The sequence below is a fragment of the Culex pipiens genome, chromosome 3 (assembly GCF_016801865.2).
Source record: "Culex pipiens pallens isolate TS chromosome 3, TS_CPP_V2, whole genome shotgun sequence".
NCBI lineage: Eukaryota > Metazoa > Arthropoda > Insecta > Diptera > Culicidae > Culex > Culex pipiens.
The window spans coordinates 18,358,814-18,371,981 of NC_068939.1; the positions used below are offsets into that span (position 1 = coordinate 18,358,814).

Here is a 13,168-nt window from a genome sequence, read left to right on the forward strand (position 1 = left end):
CCTGGCCCAGCTGGATGCGTTCGCCGAGCGCGGATTGGGTGCACACTTTGCCGGGGTACTTTTCCGGAAAGTAGGGAGATTCTTCCGGCACGGGAATTAACAGGTCCGCGTCGGTTTCCATCATTTCGGCCGTCGCGACGGAACTGCTGGCCGTACTCGGGCTGCCGCGGATTGATTCATCCGGTGAGGGAAGTACCAGGGCCACCAGGAATCACGAACACGAACAATTTTGGACACTCGCGATGCGGTGAGCACAGAATTACCGGCGGAAACTTTCCCGGACCGCCTACCGGTGTTAGCCGAAAAAAAAACTTGCAGAGCGAGCACAGCCTACCGCGACAAAAAACAAAACGTCAAACTGACCACAGAGAAGAACGGGCTATTTTAAAGAGGGCGAAGAAGAAATTCTTTGGTTGACAGTGCGGTTTGCACAAATATCACGCATACTAGAGCATGAATAAAATCGTATGATTCAGAATGCGGTGGTGTTGGTGTTTTTTTTAAATGCTTTGAACATCCGATGGGAATAAATTTGAACATCGGATGGGTTAGGGCGATTGAGCATCCAACGTTCACCGGAATTTCTTTGCGTGTACTATTTCGAACGGCGCGTGCTCAATAATATTTTAGATTTCGGTCACGATCACGGCTGCTTGTTTGTTTTTTGATCGGATCGTTGTCGAGAGAGATTTAACACCACATTTGGGTGGGGGTGTGGAAGCTGTCACAGCTGCCGCTGTATCCGGAAAAATTTTGTGTGGGAAAATTTAATGGAAAAGGCGAATGAGTCACCCTACCGATCATCATGTGAAAATTGAAGTTAATCTCTTACTTTTTTTCATTTTGATCTAAACAAAATTTACTTCTGAGGAATTTTACGAAAATTCGTTTGGGTCACCCTAATCCACCCACATGTGAATTTTCCGACATCGGGCAAATTTTCTCACGCGCAAAACTGCACCCAACTGAATGCAGCCAAGTTCAGTGTTGCGCCAAAAACGCGATCGTGCGCGCGTGCAAATTTCGTGTGTGTTTCTAGAAAGAGATAGAGGGCGCGGGTGCGTCGCGATCACGTAATAGAGTCTTCACAGGATTGTAGAACGCTCGAACCTCGCTGTAACTCGGAAAAGTTGATTTACGATCGTGATCGCGGGTGATCTTCGTCATGATGGAGGAAGATACTGCGGAGTAGGTTCTTGACTTAATGGATGGCGCTTCTCTCAGAATGAGATGCTATTAAAAGTTTATTTTATTCTGGTTGATTTTTCACTGGACGAAGTGAGACCATAATTTAAACCGATTTCATGGACCGTATTGTGGTGAAAATGGATCATATTTCACAAACTCAAAATAAAAAAAAACACACACAAATGGGCCTGTATAGTGTACATTAAGCTCACTTCATTGATCATGAAATTCATCAATTTACAAAATCCGCACAAAATTGAGTGTTTCTGTTTGGTGTTGTGTATTGATTTTGGATTTCAAAGTTTGGTTTGAGTGTTTGGAATCAATTCATACTTCAGCTCATTTTCAACATGACTTGGACTTCAATTAAGAGTAGGTATTTTCTTTTCCAGGGAATCTAAAATGAGCAAATAGTTGTGGAGCAAAACGAATGCAACGATAACATTAAAATTGGCCAACATAAACTAACTAATCAATCAGAAATAAAAATAAACATATCAGGAAATCAAGTTCGATGCCAAATCAACTGCGTTTATCTTGTCTCGACAGAAACATTCCAAATCGACATTCCGTGCATTTTCTTCATCTCCCAACGATCAAATTCAATCAACCCAGCAAAAAATATGTCCACCACAAACCCGCTGCTAATAGTCCTCCAAATCGCGATCAGATTCTTCTAATTCGCTCGCAATTTGTCTTCAATCTTTTGACGGGAGCAAGAGAGAAAGAAAAAAAAAGTAAAATTTGTTGGGAAAACAAGTTGCGATCGGGAAAATCTGACGCGTGCGCACTGCAAAAAAAGAGATCGGGTGAGAGCTAAGTCGCCGTAATGAGATTGAGCAGAGATTTTCCCTCTTTTAGTGTGGAGAGTTGTTGGATGGACTGCAAATCGTCTTGGTTTTGCTATCTTGGCGCACGTTACACTGTTAAAAATAATGTAAATTTGGAAGGTGTAATTTTGGAAGGTTGAATATTACCTTTTTTATGATGTAATTTTACCTCAATTTTGACTGAAAAGTGAAATTACACCAGAAAAGTGTTAAAATTACTCATTTTCAGAGGTAAAATTACACGTTTTTTTCTGACAAAAAAATGTACCCCTTCCCAGATGTAATATTACCATGTTTTTTTTACTTTGTAGAACAAATCTTTTTTCTCGAGTTGCAAGAAAGCTCAGGCACAAAACATTATCAAGGAATACAGTTTTTAAAAAGCTGTAAATTTTTTGAAATGAAACTTCAGTTAAAAATTGATGCTGACAATAATTAAATTAAGCTTCAATGTAAAAGTCATCAAAACAAAGGACACTAATATTACAAAAAAAATATTTATTTCTAATCTTATTAATTGATTAAATTATTTTGAAAAAAAAAACTCAGCTGCAAAATTAAAAAAAAACAAATTTTGAACGATCTCATTTCATTGGAAATTTCAATATTTTTAAATCTGGATTGTTTTTTGATGCCATGTTATGTTGTAACCATGTCCAGTACTTTTAATGAAATTCATAAATATGTTGAGACTTAACTGAAACTCTACAAAAATTCCTATAGTCTTCGTAATCAAACATTGGTAATGTTGAGGTATTTAGAATTATTATAAGCAGTACATTGCAAAATTTAAAATTTGGGAGAATATATTCTCTGAGTTCTACACAGTAAAAAAAATCATGGTAATATTACAGCTGGGAAGGGGTACATCTTTTATGTCAGAAAAAAAATGTGAAATATTACCTCTGAAAATGTGCAATTTACCTCTTTTCCGATGTAATGTCTCTTTTTCAGTCTCAATTGAAGTAAAATTAAAATTCAGTGAATTAAATATTACCTCTTAAATATTCATCCTTCCAAAATTACACCTTCCAAATTTACACATTTTTTTACTGTGTAACAAATCAATTCTAATCAGATAGTTCTGTAAAACATTTATAATGTGAACATTTTTGAGTTTGACTGAAATTGGCAGTTAAAATTTAGTTTTCTATTTTTACTATGTCCAAAAATCAAAGCAGAATGTTTCAGAATTTTTCATTAAAATTAATTATTTTTTTATACATGTTGGTTAGACATGTTGTACACACCAATTTCTCATTACTGAATTCTGTTAAATTTACTGAAATCTACACTACTGAAATTTTCAGTAAATGAAAACTTGCTGAAATTTTAGCAAACTTTGACAGCTCCATACAAATTTTAACTGATGTTCAGCGAAAAACTAACTGAAAATTTCAGTAGTGCAGTTTTCAGTAAATATTAACTGAAAACGAACATCAGAATTTGCTGTGTAGAAATATGTTTCTGTTATTTTCATGTAACTTTTTATTAGAAACCATAATAACAAAAAAAAAATCCAAAAACAAATCAGTTTGTATCTGATACGAATACAAACTTAAACGTGAGTAATTTTCCATTCTAAAATGTGTAAATTCACCACTTTTATTGAAGTAATATTACATCATATAATAAGTAATATTACACCTTCCAATTTTACACCAGCCTTTGAAGTTTAGATTTTGCTAGCAGAGTGCTGTTGGGAAAATAATATTTGAGAAAAATATTCTAGATATATGGATTCCATTGTAAAAAAAAATTTAAAAAATATTTATTTATTTTATTTTTATTAAAAATAGATAAAGTACAGTTTTTGGTCAAAAAAAGGAAAAAAAACAACACATTAAAAAAAAAAAATTAGTTTCGAAGGTGTAATATTACCTCTTTTAAGATGTAATATCACCATTTTAATATTAACTTAAAAGTGGTAAAACGATGAAAAAGTTGTAAATTTAAATATTTCTAGAGGTTAAATTACATATGTTTAGAGTAAAATTACTTATTTTTGACAGAAAAGATGTAACCATTCCCAGATGTAAAATAACCATGATTTTAACTGTAAACTTGAAATTCTTTAAAGCGCATGAAACGTAAAATTCAGAATTTTGAAGAAACGTTATAGAACAAAATCTTTAAAAATTTGGCAAAAATTTATGTTTCAATAAATTTTGAGTTGTGAGCATTGAAAATAACAACTTTTCAAATATTAGAAAATTTTAGGGTTGGAAGTTTTTGCAAAAATAAGTATGCAGTAATTTTTGTTATGTCCCGGACAATGCCTCTACGCATTTTTCAACAATTTTTAATGACAATGGTATCTAATCGAATCAGTAAATGTTAAAATCAAGCAAAACATTGAAAAAGTAACTGTAAAAACATGAAAAAACTAGAAAGGCATAAAATAATTTTACAAGAGAGTACAAGCCAAATACTATCAGAAACAAACATAAAATATACAAGATACATGCAAATAAAAAAAACTAAAAATGAAACAAGAAAAACATGGAACAAGAAAAGCAGAGTTTTACGTAGAACAAAAGTTGCTCAAAATGAAAAATAAAAATCTTCTAAAAAAAAATTGGCCATTTGAGCGTTAATACCAAACTCTTATATTTCTGAGATCTGTTGGGTAATCTTGGGACTGGAAAAATCCTAAAATAAGTTGTTGTTTTTATTTTTTAATAACACTTTAAATTGGGAAAATTGGAGAAAATATCTCAAATATAGTTGATATATGAACATCATCTTTGTGTAGTCTAGATAAAGAGTGATATATATATTTTGATATATATAATATATTGATTTATTTTGATAAGGTATCAAAATTTCGAACAAATTAAATTGTTTGATAATTTTATTGAAATGTAAGATTTGAGTACTCTTTCAGCTATCTTTTATATTTCGAAAACGTTAAAGAAAATGATATCAAATCAAAAATAGTTTTGATATATGATATAACACAAAAAAAACTTAATTCGTTATTTTTGAGGAATGGGTTTTAAAGATATTTGTTGATATTGTTCACATTTTAAGGATTATTGAATAAGTTTTGAATTTTTTATTTTTTAAATTTGATTTTTTTAATATAGTTAATTTTAATATCCAACATTCCAACTCTACTCGAGAGGAGATATAATTTTGAAAAAAATATATGTTCAAAATAAGTAAAATCACAATATATAAGCTTTTTAATCGCAAAATGACTTTGTCAAATCATGTACCTTTTGCTTGGTATAAAAATCTTTCTTTATCTAACTGCTATGCTACAGCTGAGAACTTCAAATCTCGCGCACCGCCATCGATCGGTTCTGCGCAGCTAGATCACGGATGTTCTACTATTTGCTGCAAAAGAGAGTGTGTGATCATCTCTCTCGCCCGACACAATCTGCCACTTTTCCAAGTTTTCTCAGCCCGGTTCGGTGGACCAGTTTCCGCCGTGATTTCATATCGGTAGAACGTCGGTTGTTAACTTCGTGTCCGAGATTTTCGAATGTGGAAGTTGCTTTCCAGAATATTGGCGGGTTTCGCGACGTGCGTCTTTTTTTGTGGGAGTTTTGAACTAGTTTTGCTAAGGAAATTTTGAAAAAGTTTGCGTAAGGGGAAAATTCGAAGAAAGAAACCGCATGGTTGAAACCCTGAGTGAAAAGTGCATGACGCAAATCGTTTGAAATTCTCATTGTGTGTGTGTTTTCTGAAAGAGTCGCATTAAGCGGCCGTGATCTAGAAGTGTGATTATTTTGATTGGTCGTGTTTGAAGAATAATAAATATCTGACGGGGGCTTAAAACCGGGTTACAGAAGTGACCCGTTGAAAGGGAAAACCTCGTACTTGGGGAGAAGAAAAAACGGGAAAATGAGACACTCTCGTTTTCGTTCTATTGATATATGTAAGAAGAGCTAAAAATAGCAGCCGTCCACCGTCGCTTCACAGCGGTTTCAACCGTTAGTACACAGCAAAAAGAAGAAGAAGAAGATCTTGTGCCAGCTGTTTGGTGGCCCCGTTGAATATCTATCTAGAATTAATTTATGGCTTTCTTGTTTCGACAACATTCAGTGTGCAGCAACAAGTAGAAGATCAGCAGCAGCGCTCCGTCGAAAACCCGGAAGAATCGTGCTCGAGTTTAGAGTCCAATTGTCATCCGGAACTGATCGCGGAACCGCCGACGCGTCCCACAGAAGAACCTCCGCTATCGCCAACGTTGGCCACAACCGAGTCCAATTCGCACTCCGGGGAGTTCAACCTTGCCTCGCTCAGTTCGGACAGTGGAATCCAGTTTGGCCGCGGAACCGAAGAAACCTCCGGCGCCGATTACGGCCTGTCCTCGTCGGTCAAAACCAGCGACAGTGAAAAGTCTCCCTCGCGTAAAACCATCGACGACGACGTCGACTTGAACGATCTCAACCAGGAGGACGACGTCGAAGATCCGGAAGACCACCTGCAGATCATCGAGGAAACCGGCGGCCAGCGGCGAGTCCTCCTAAGCCCATCCTCCACGACCTGCAGCCGGAATCGCCGGCACGGCAGCTCCAGCAGCACCAGCTCCAGTGATCTCAGTGACCGCGAAATGTACACGGCCACCGTGGGCGTCCAGCAGCAGCAGGATGACCTGGACGATTCGTCCGGGGGTTTGCGCCGGTCCAACAGTGTCCGGGCGCGGGCCAACATGTTCCAGCAGCTGGAGAGTCGCATGAAGGAGAACGAAAATCCGGCAGCGAACGCGCCACGCGGCCGCAGAGGTGAGTGAAAAGGGTGGAGACGCACGGTTGTTTGTGTGGAGTTGCAAAACTCTCTCTCTCTATGTGCAATACACACGACTCGAACTGCGCAGAGATAGGGCAAGTAAAGTGTGCTATTTTTACAAACTTTGAGGAAAACTTGCCGCTGATTACGCAGTCAGACGGAGTGGGTTTTCCTGAAAGTCATCATGCGCGCGGCTTAAGTGTGTCGTGCCGCGGGGCTTGCGTTGCAGTGTTTTTCATTTTTTGAAATTTATTTTGTGTTTTTGCATCACTTTTTTAACGGGGGGAGAAAGATATGAGTGGCGTCGTCGTTTCACACGCACCAAGTATAGACAGGTTTGTGATGTGTGATTTGGGTACGTGTGACGAGTTTCTTTTACACTGTGTGCAATCATTGTGAAGAAGATTTGCTTGGGATTGTCATCATATCCGGGAATTTCTGTGTAAAAATAGTTTATGGGTTTTGGTTTGCTCACACAATATTTGTCATTTAATTTGCTCAAGTACTTCCTTAATTCGATGCCCGTGTGCTCTTTCGAAACTATTGGCACTACGCCCCCCGGGGCATGGCCTTCCACTAACGTGGGATTTCTGCTCCAGCGCCTCTGACGAGACAGGAGAAACCGGGACCGACGTTTTACTTCACCATCCGATAGAAGCTCAGTGGATAAGGCGGGAATCGAACCCGCGTCTCATAGCATCATCGGGATCGGCAGCCGAAGCCGCTACCCCTGCGCCACGAGACCCACGTGTGCTCTTTCGTACTATCTAAATAGGAATCCCAGCAAGCTTAGTACAAGAGAGCACACCGGCATCGAATTGTTGTTGTTAATTCATTAATATCTGGCAGCTTTTATTTTCTTTGGTCCCAATTACTCATAGCAAGGTGTCAAGATCAACAAAATGTGACTTTTTCAAAAAGTGTAATCGTGTACACTTGTACAGTAAAAATAACATTTCTTATGATGGGAAATCTTTCATGTTAGGATAGATATGAAATTTTACCTTGGAAAATGCCTAATTCACGTTTGACATCCTTAACAGGGTTTGATTACACCATAAAACTCTATTCTTCTAAGATTTACACTGTTTGTAGTAAAATAGTAGTTTATGGGACAAGTTGCAAAATTATGGTTTTTTTTTTCTCAAGAGCCTCGTAGGATAAATACGACGAGTGCTGAAAAAATCGAGTTCTGAATTTAGTTGCATTAAGCTTATTAAACTTTGTCTTTTGCATCATTAGTTTTGCATGCAAGGTACCATACTATTTTGCAAGCAGGTCATACAATCCCTCTTCTGTAGGGATCTGATCGATTTTACGTCTTCGGCAAAGTTGTAGGTTATGATTAGGACTATTCAGAAAAAGGGTCACGAAAAAAACCGTTTTTGAATTGGCTTTTTATCTCCTTCTGTTAAATTCCCAAAATACGCGTTTTTTTTTATTTATTTTTAATATTTTCTTGGACACTTAAAAAGGCATCTTTTGCGCTAGAGTTTAGGATGCTGCCATATTTATACCGGAGATATGCAAAAAATGATCATTTTTGGAAAAAAAACGAAAATACTGCAAAAACAATTTGAAAAAACTTTAAGATGCAAAAATAAAATTTTAATTGAAAATGAATTCCAAATGAAATGTTGGTTTAATTTTCAATGATAAAAAATAAAACTTATGAAATATTTCTGTTAAAATAATTTCGATTTTTTTTAAGTTTCGAAATTATCTTCATTATAAAGAGCAGAGTTGAAAAATGAGAGGTTATCAAATGACAACACAGATGGCACTAGAAAAAACAATTTTTTAATAAAATTTAAACTTTTAGAGTCTGTATCTCAGCAACCAAATAAAAATGTTAAAAAGATGATATTTTGGGAAATTTCCTAACTTTTTCGAAAATATTTTTTTCACCTGTATTTTCTTCTCGAAGTTTTTTTTTTATGCAAAAAACTGATCGTTTAAATAAAATATATCTTAAAGTGCCTTTAACTTGAAAACGGTACACTCTATAAAAAAAAGTGTTAAGAAATTTTCGATAGCAAATTTGATTTTGCATCTGAAAATGATTTTGCAATTTGTTTGAAAATATTTTTGATTTTCCAAAAATTACATTCTTTTCTAGAAAAATATAATGGTGCCAGAATTTTTACTATTCTAAACTCTATCGCAATAGAGACTTTTTTTGTCCCCTAGAAATTAAAAAAAAATCGAAAATAAAAAAAAGTATTTATCAACTTCTACCTAACTTTAAGTGATAAAAAAATTATCTGGATTTTTTCCGTGTACTTTTATCTGAAAACTCTCAAACATAACCTAACAATAACTAACAGACATCAAATGCTTTCCCCTGTGTTTAGAATAATTTTTAGCCTCTTTGGGTTAATCAAAAATCTTTTGAATTTTGTTGAATTTTTGATGTACAAACCGGAAAAACGTATCTAATTTTAATTTTTAGAATGTTTTTTTTTATTTATTTTGATGCCCCCTCCTGGACTTTGTTCAGAGTTAAGGGACGTTAACTTTGAAAAATATTTACAACGGTTTTAGGCCATTGTAAATATTTTTTTAAAGTTAATGCCTTGAGGCAACTCTAAACAGGAGGGGGCATCAAAATAAATAAAAAAAAGTCTAAAAATTATATATACAGACCAGGTTTCAAGAATTAATTAATAAATTTGTTTTTTTAAATGCATAATAAACTAGTCTAGTTGTTGTTGTTCAATAATCAGTTTCCAACTTACAGGGGTTAGACAAAATGATCGACATATACTTTGAAAAATATATGGGTAATTCTCTACCAACTCACACGAAATCGGGAAAAGTTGCCCCGATCCCTCTTCGATTTGCGTGAAACTTTGTCCTAAGGGGTAACTTTTGTCCATGATCACGCATCCGAGGTCCGTTTTATGATATCTCGTGACGGAGGGGCGGTACGACCCCTTTCATTTTTGAACATGCGAAAAAAGAGGTGTTTTTCAATAATTTGCAGCCTGAAACGGTGATGAATAGAAATTTGGTGTCAAAGGGACTTTTATGTAAAATTAGACGCCCGATTTGATGGCGTACTCAAAATTCTGAAAAAACGTATTTTTCATCGAAAAAAATACTAAAAAAGTTTTAAAAACTCTACCATTTTCCGTTACTCGACTGTAAAAAAATTTGGAACATGTCATTTTATGGGAAATTTAATGTTCTTTTTATGTGAAATTTAATGTTCTTTTTGAATCTACATTGACCCAGAAGGGTCATGTTTTCATTTAGAACAAAAATTTTCATTTTTAAATTCCTTGTTTTTTCTAACTTTGCAGGGTTATTTTTTAGAGTGTAACAATGTTCTACAAAGTTGTAGAGCAGACAATCACAAAAATTTTGACATGTAATTATAAGGGGTTTGCTTGTAACCATCACGAATTATCGCGACTCTATGACAAAAATTGTTGAAAAAGTTACATTTTGCGTTTCTCTTTGTTTCATCGTCCGTGTCTGTCGCGGGTGACCATGAACGGCCATGAATAACGACGACCAACATTTTTAAAACTTTTTTTCGTAAAATCGCGATAACTCGTGACGTTTATGAGCAACCCCCTTATGATTTTATATCATTTTTTTTTTGTAAATACCTTCCCTGCTGAAGTGTTAAAAAATGTATTTTTTCTGCATAATTATTAATTTCTTGGTAAACAGGGATAAAAAATAATTATTCATTTATGTGAAATAATAATATATATTGTTTAATTCTAATTAAATAATGCCAATTTCAATATTTTTTCTCCTCCCAAAATTCCTAAAAAACGAAAAAAAACATCCTCTTGACTCCCACCCTTCCAGTGATGCCAGCGGCCCAGTTCGCGACCCAAACCATCTCACCGACGGACGCCAGCCTAAACCACCACCAGCAGCTCAGCAACAGCACTAGCAGCAATCTCAACAAAAACGAAATCTCCGACGATTCTGGCACCGAGTTTGGTAAGTTGTTGTAATTTGCTGGCTGATTTTCCGTTGACGAATCCTTTTACGAAAACAAAAAGTTTCGAAAAATTCTTAGCAGTGTTGTTTACGGCATGTCAGCCTTATTAACTGTTCATGTTTTGCGCTGAATTGTTTGATTTTTTTATAGTTTTCTAATCTAATTGTTGTCGCAAAATTATCTAACATAGTTTTCAGAATTGATTTATTACAGAGATATTTTTGCACTACATTCGCGATAAATGTTCTTCTAGTCATCTTACTTAACTTTTATTGTTCATATGAATCCATATTGTAGAAACAATTATCAACACTGTTTACTTTACCTGGTATCATTTCCTGTTTAACTGATTCTCTACTTTGATTTCTCATCATTTTGTAATTACCGCACGTTTTCCTCTGTCAAATTTCACACATAAAAAATCGCACACACATTCACCACACACCGCAGATCCCTCGACACTGCAGGTATCGAAGAAGATCAAGCTGTTTTCCGGTGGCCAAACGGGTTCGACCGCAGCCGCGATGACCACGGCACTGACCGCAACGCCCTGCGGTACGGGCAGTGGCGCGGCCCGGATGGGTCCTGTGAAGAAGAAGGCCCTCAAGTTCCGCACCGTCGGCAAGCTAACGATGCCCAAGTTCTTGAACGATAACAACAACAACATTTCCAACTCGAGTCCGACGCTGGTGACGCCGGCGCCCGGGAACGACGTTGTTGACTTTCACGATGATGAACAGAAGGGGGAGAATGGACCGGTTGTGGATGCGCTGAAGGTGGACCGGATAAGGAGGAAGTTTATGGGAGGTGCTTCGACGCCGATCATTGGGGAAGATCATGGGGGTAGCGTTGGGGTGGGGACCGGGGATGAGGGCAGCGATTCGAACGTGGAGTCTGGCAAGGAGAACAACTACGACAGTGGTGGGGAGTACGGAGTTCAGTTGGGAAGTGGCGGCATAGCTGCGTTGAAGAAGAATCTCCTGAACGGAAGTCGGTCCCACAATCGAAGCATTCTGCTAAACTCGACGGGCGGTGGCGGTGGAGGTAGCGAAACGGAAGAAGTGATCGTCAAGGGAAAGGTCTCGACGATAGCCAAGCAGTGGAACAAGTTGCGTTCGATGACGCTGGACGTATCGGCCATCAAGAGCCCGTCGACTCCGGCCCTACAGTCGCCCGTTGGTAACGGAGGAAACACGCCCATGATCGAAGAACGCGCCTGTGAGAGTCTACCGTACGACCTGGCCAACAACTCTCATTCATTCGCCCACAGCCCATCAATTCTGGAGAAAAGTTCCTTCGCGACGAACAAATCCCGTCAACGCAACTCGCCCCAAATCGACGATCGCTTCGCCAAGTACTTTGGTCTCAAGAACTCCGGAACCGCAAACTCCCCAGCAACACCACCCTCCTCCACAGACCAAGAAGCCGCCAAAATACGCCGTCGATCGCGGTCAATGCCCCGCGGAAACCCACCAGCTCCGCCACCCCAACGACCGATCGACGAACGAATCGCCAAGTACTTCGGGGTCAACAAGAGCTTCTCCGGGCAGCAAACCTCGCCCCAAACCATCAACAAACCACGTGCGATCGTCAAACCCCAGCAACGTCTGCTTAATCCGGACCCCATCATGAAGCATTTGAATCTTAAACCCAGCGGAGCTGCGGACAAGGGACGCCGCAGGTCACGGTCGGTTCCCCGCGACGAGGATCAGCTGGAGCAGGAGAAGAGTGCCGCGAGGGGACAGCTCGCGAAAAGTTTTTGCGGCGTTGGGGGAAGTGCGCTAACGCTGGCGCCGTTGAAAACCTTCGAGGAGTTCAATCTGACCGCGGAGGACCTGTCGATGGCGGACACGGAGTTTGATAAGCTTTATATAGGTGTGTCTGGTTGGTGGGGTTTGTGCTGGAGTAGCAGCAGCTAGGAAGATGTGCTTTCTAGCGCGGCTACCGGAGTTTTGGGTCGTTTTGTCAGCTGAAGTTGAACAGTTGTTTGAATATTTATTTACAAGCTGTTTTTATCAATTTCCCAAATGTTGTTTGAAATTCTATTACAGGACCCTTTATGTACTCCTTCCATATTTAATCCTACGGCCTTCACAAATCCAAAAAAAACTTGCATTTAAACATTAGGTAACGCCAAAAACGACTACTGTTATCGGCGATAATAAAAAATAAATAATTTTATCTAAATTTTTAAAAGTATCTTTTTGTAACAAAATCTTCTCAGACTTTGAAAACTAAAACTTTTTTTAAATGATGTCAATTGAAAAGTATAAATACTCATCATCTTTCAGAAAATATCATTTTTTTAAATACTCAAAATTAAAAAAAATGCCAATATAAGTATAAAAAAAAGTAATCCTACAGCGTGTAAAAGGCTCGGGTGTAAAATAAATATTGCACTATTTTATGAAATTGTATGTAATATTACACCCAGAAATATGTAGCT

The 13,168-nt window shown here is 37.5% G+C and overlaps 1 protein-coding gene across 12 annotated transcripts in view; it reads left to right on the forward strand.

Moving 5' to 3' along the window:
* Window positions 1-13,168, forward strand: part of LOC120413442 (supervillin) — a 536,783-nt gene that overhangs the window by 339,137 nt on the left and 184,478 nt on the right. For 11 of the 12 annotated variants that reach the window (XM_052709437.1, XM_052709426.1, XM_052709430.1 and 8 more), the window contains 3 exons: window positions 6,072-6,754; window positions 10,584-10,721; window positions 11,173-12,597. In XM_052709437.1, the coding sequence (XP_052565397.1) occupies window positions 6,072-6,754; window positions 10,584-10,721; window positions 11,173-12,597 (2,246 nt within the window). The remainder of the gene's footprint in view (window positions 1-6,071; window positions 6,755-10,583; window positions 10,722-11,172; window positions 12,598-13,168) is intronic. The other variant, XM_052709436.1, reaches the window with a different exon arrangement.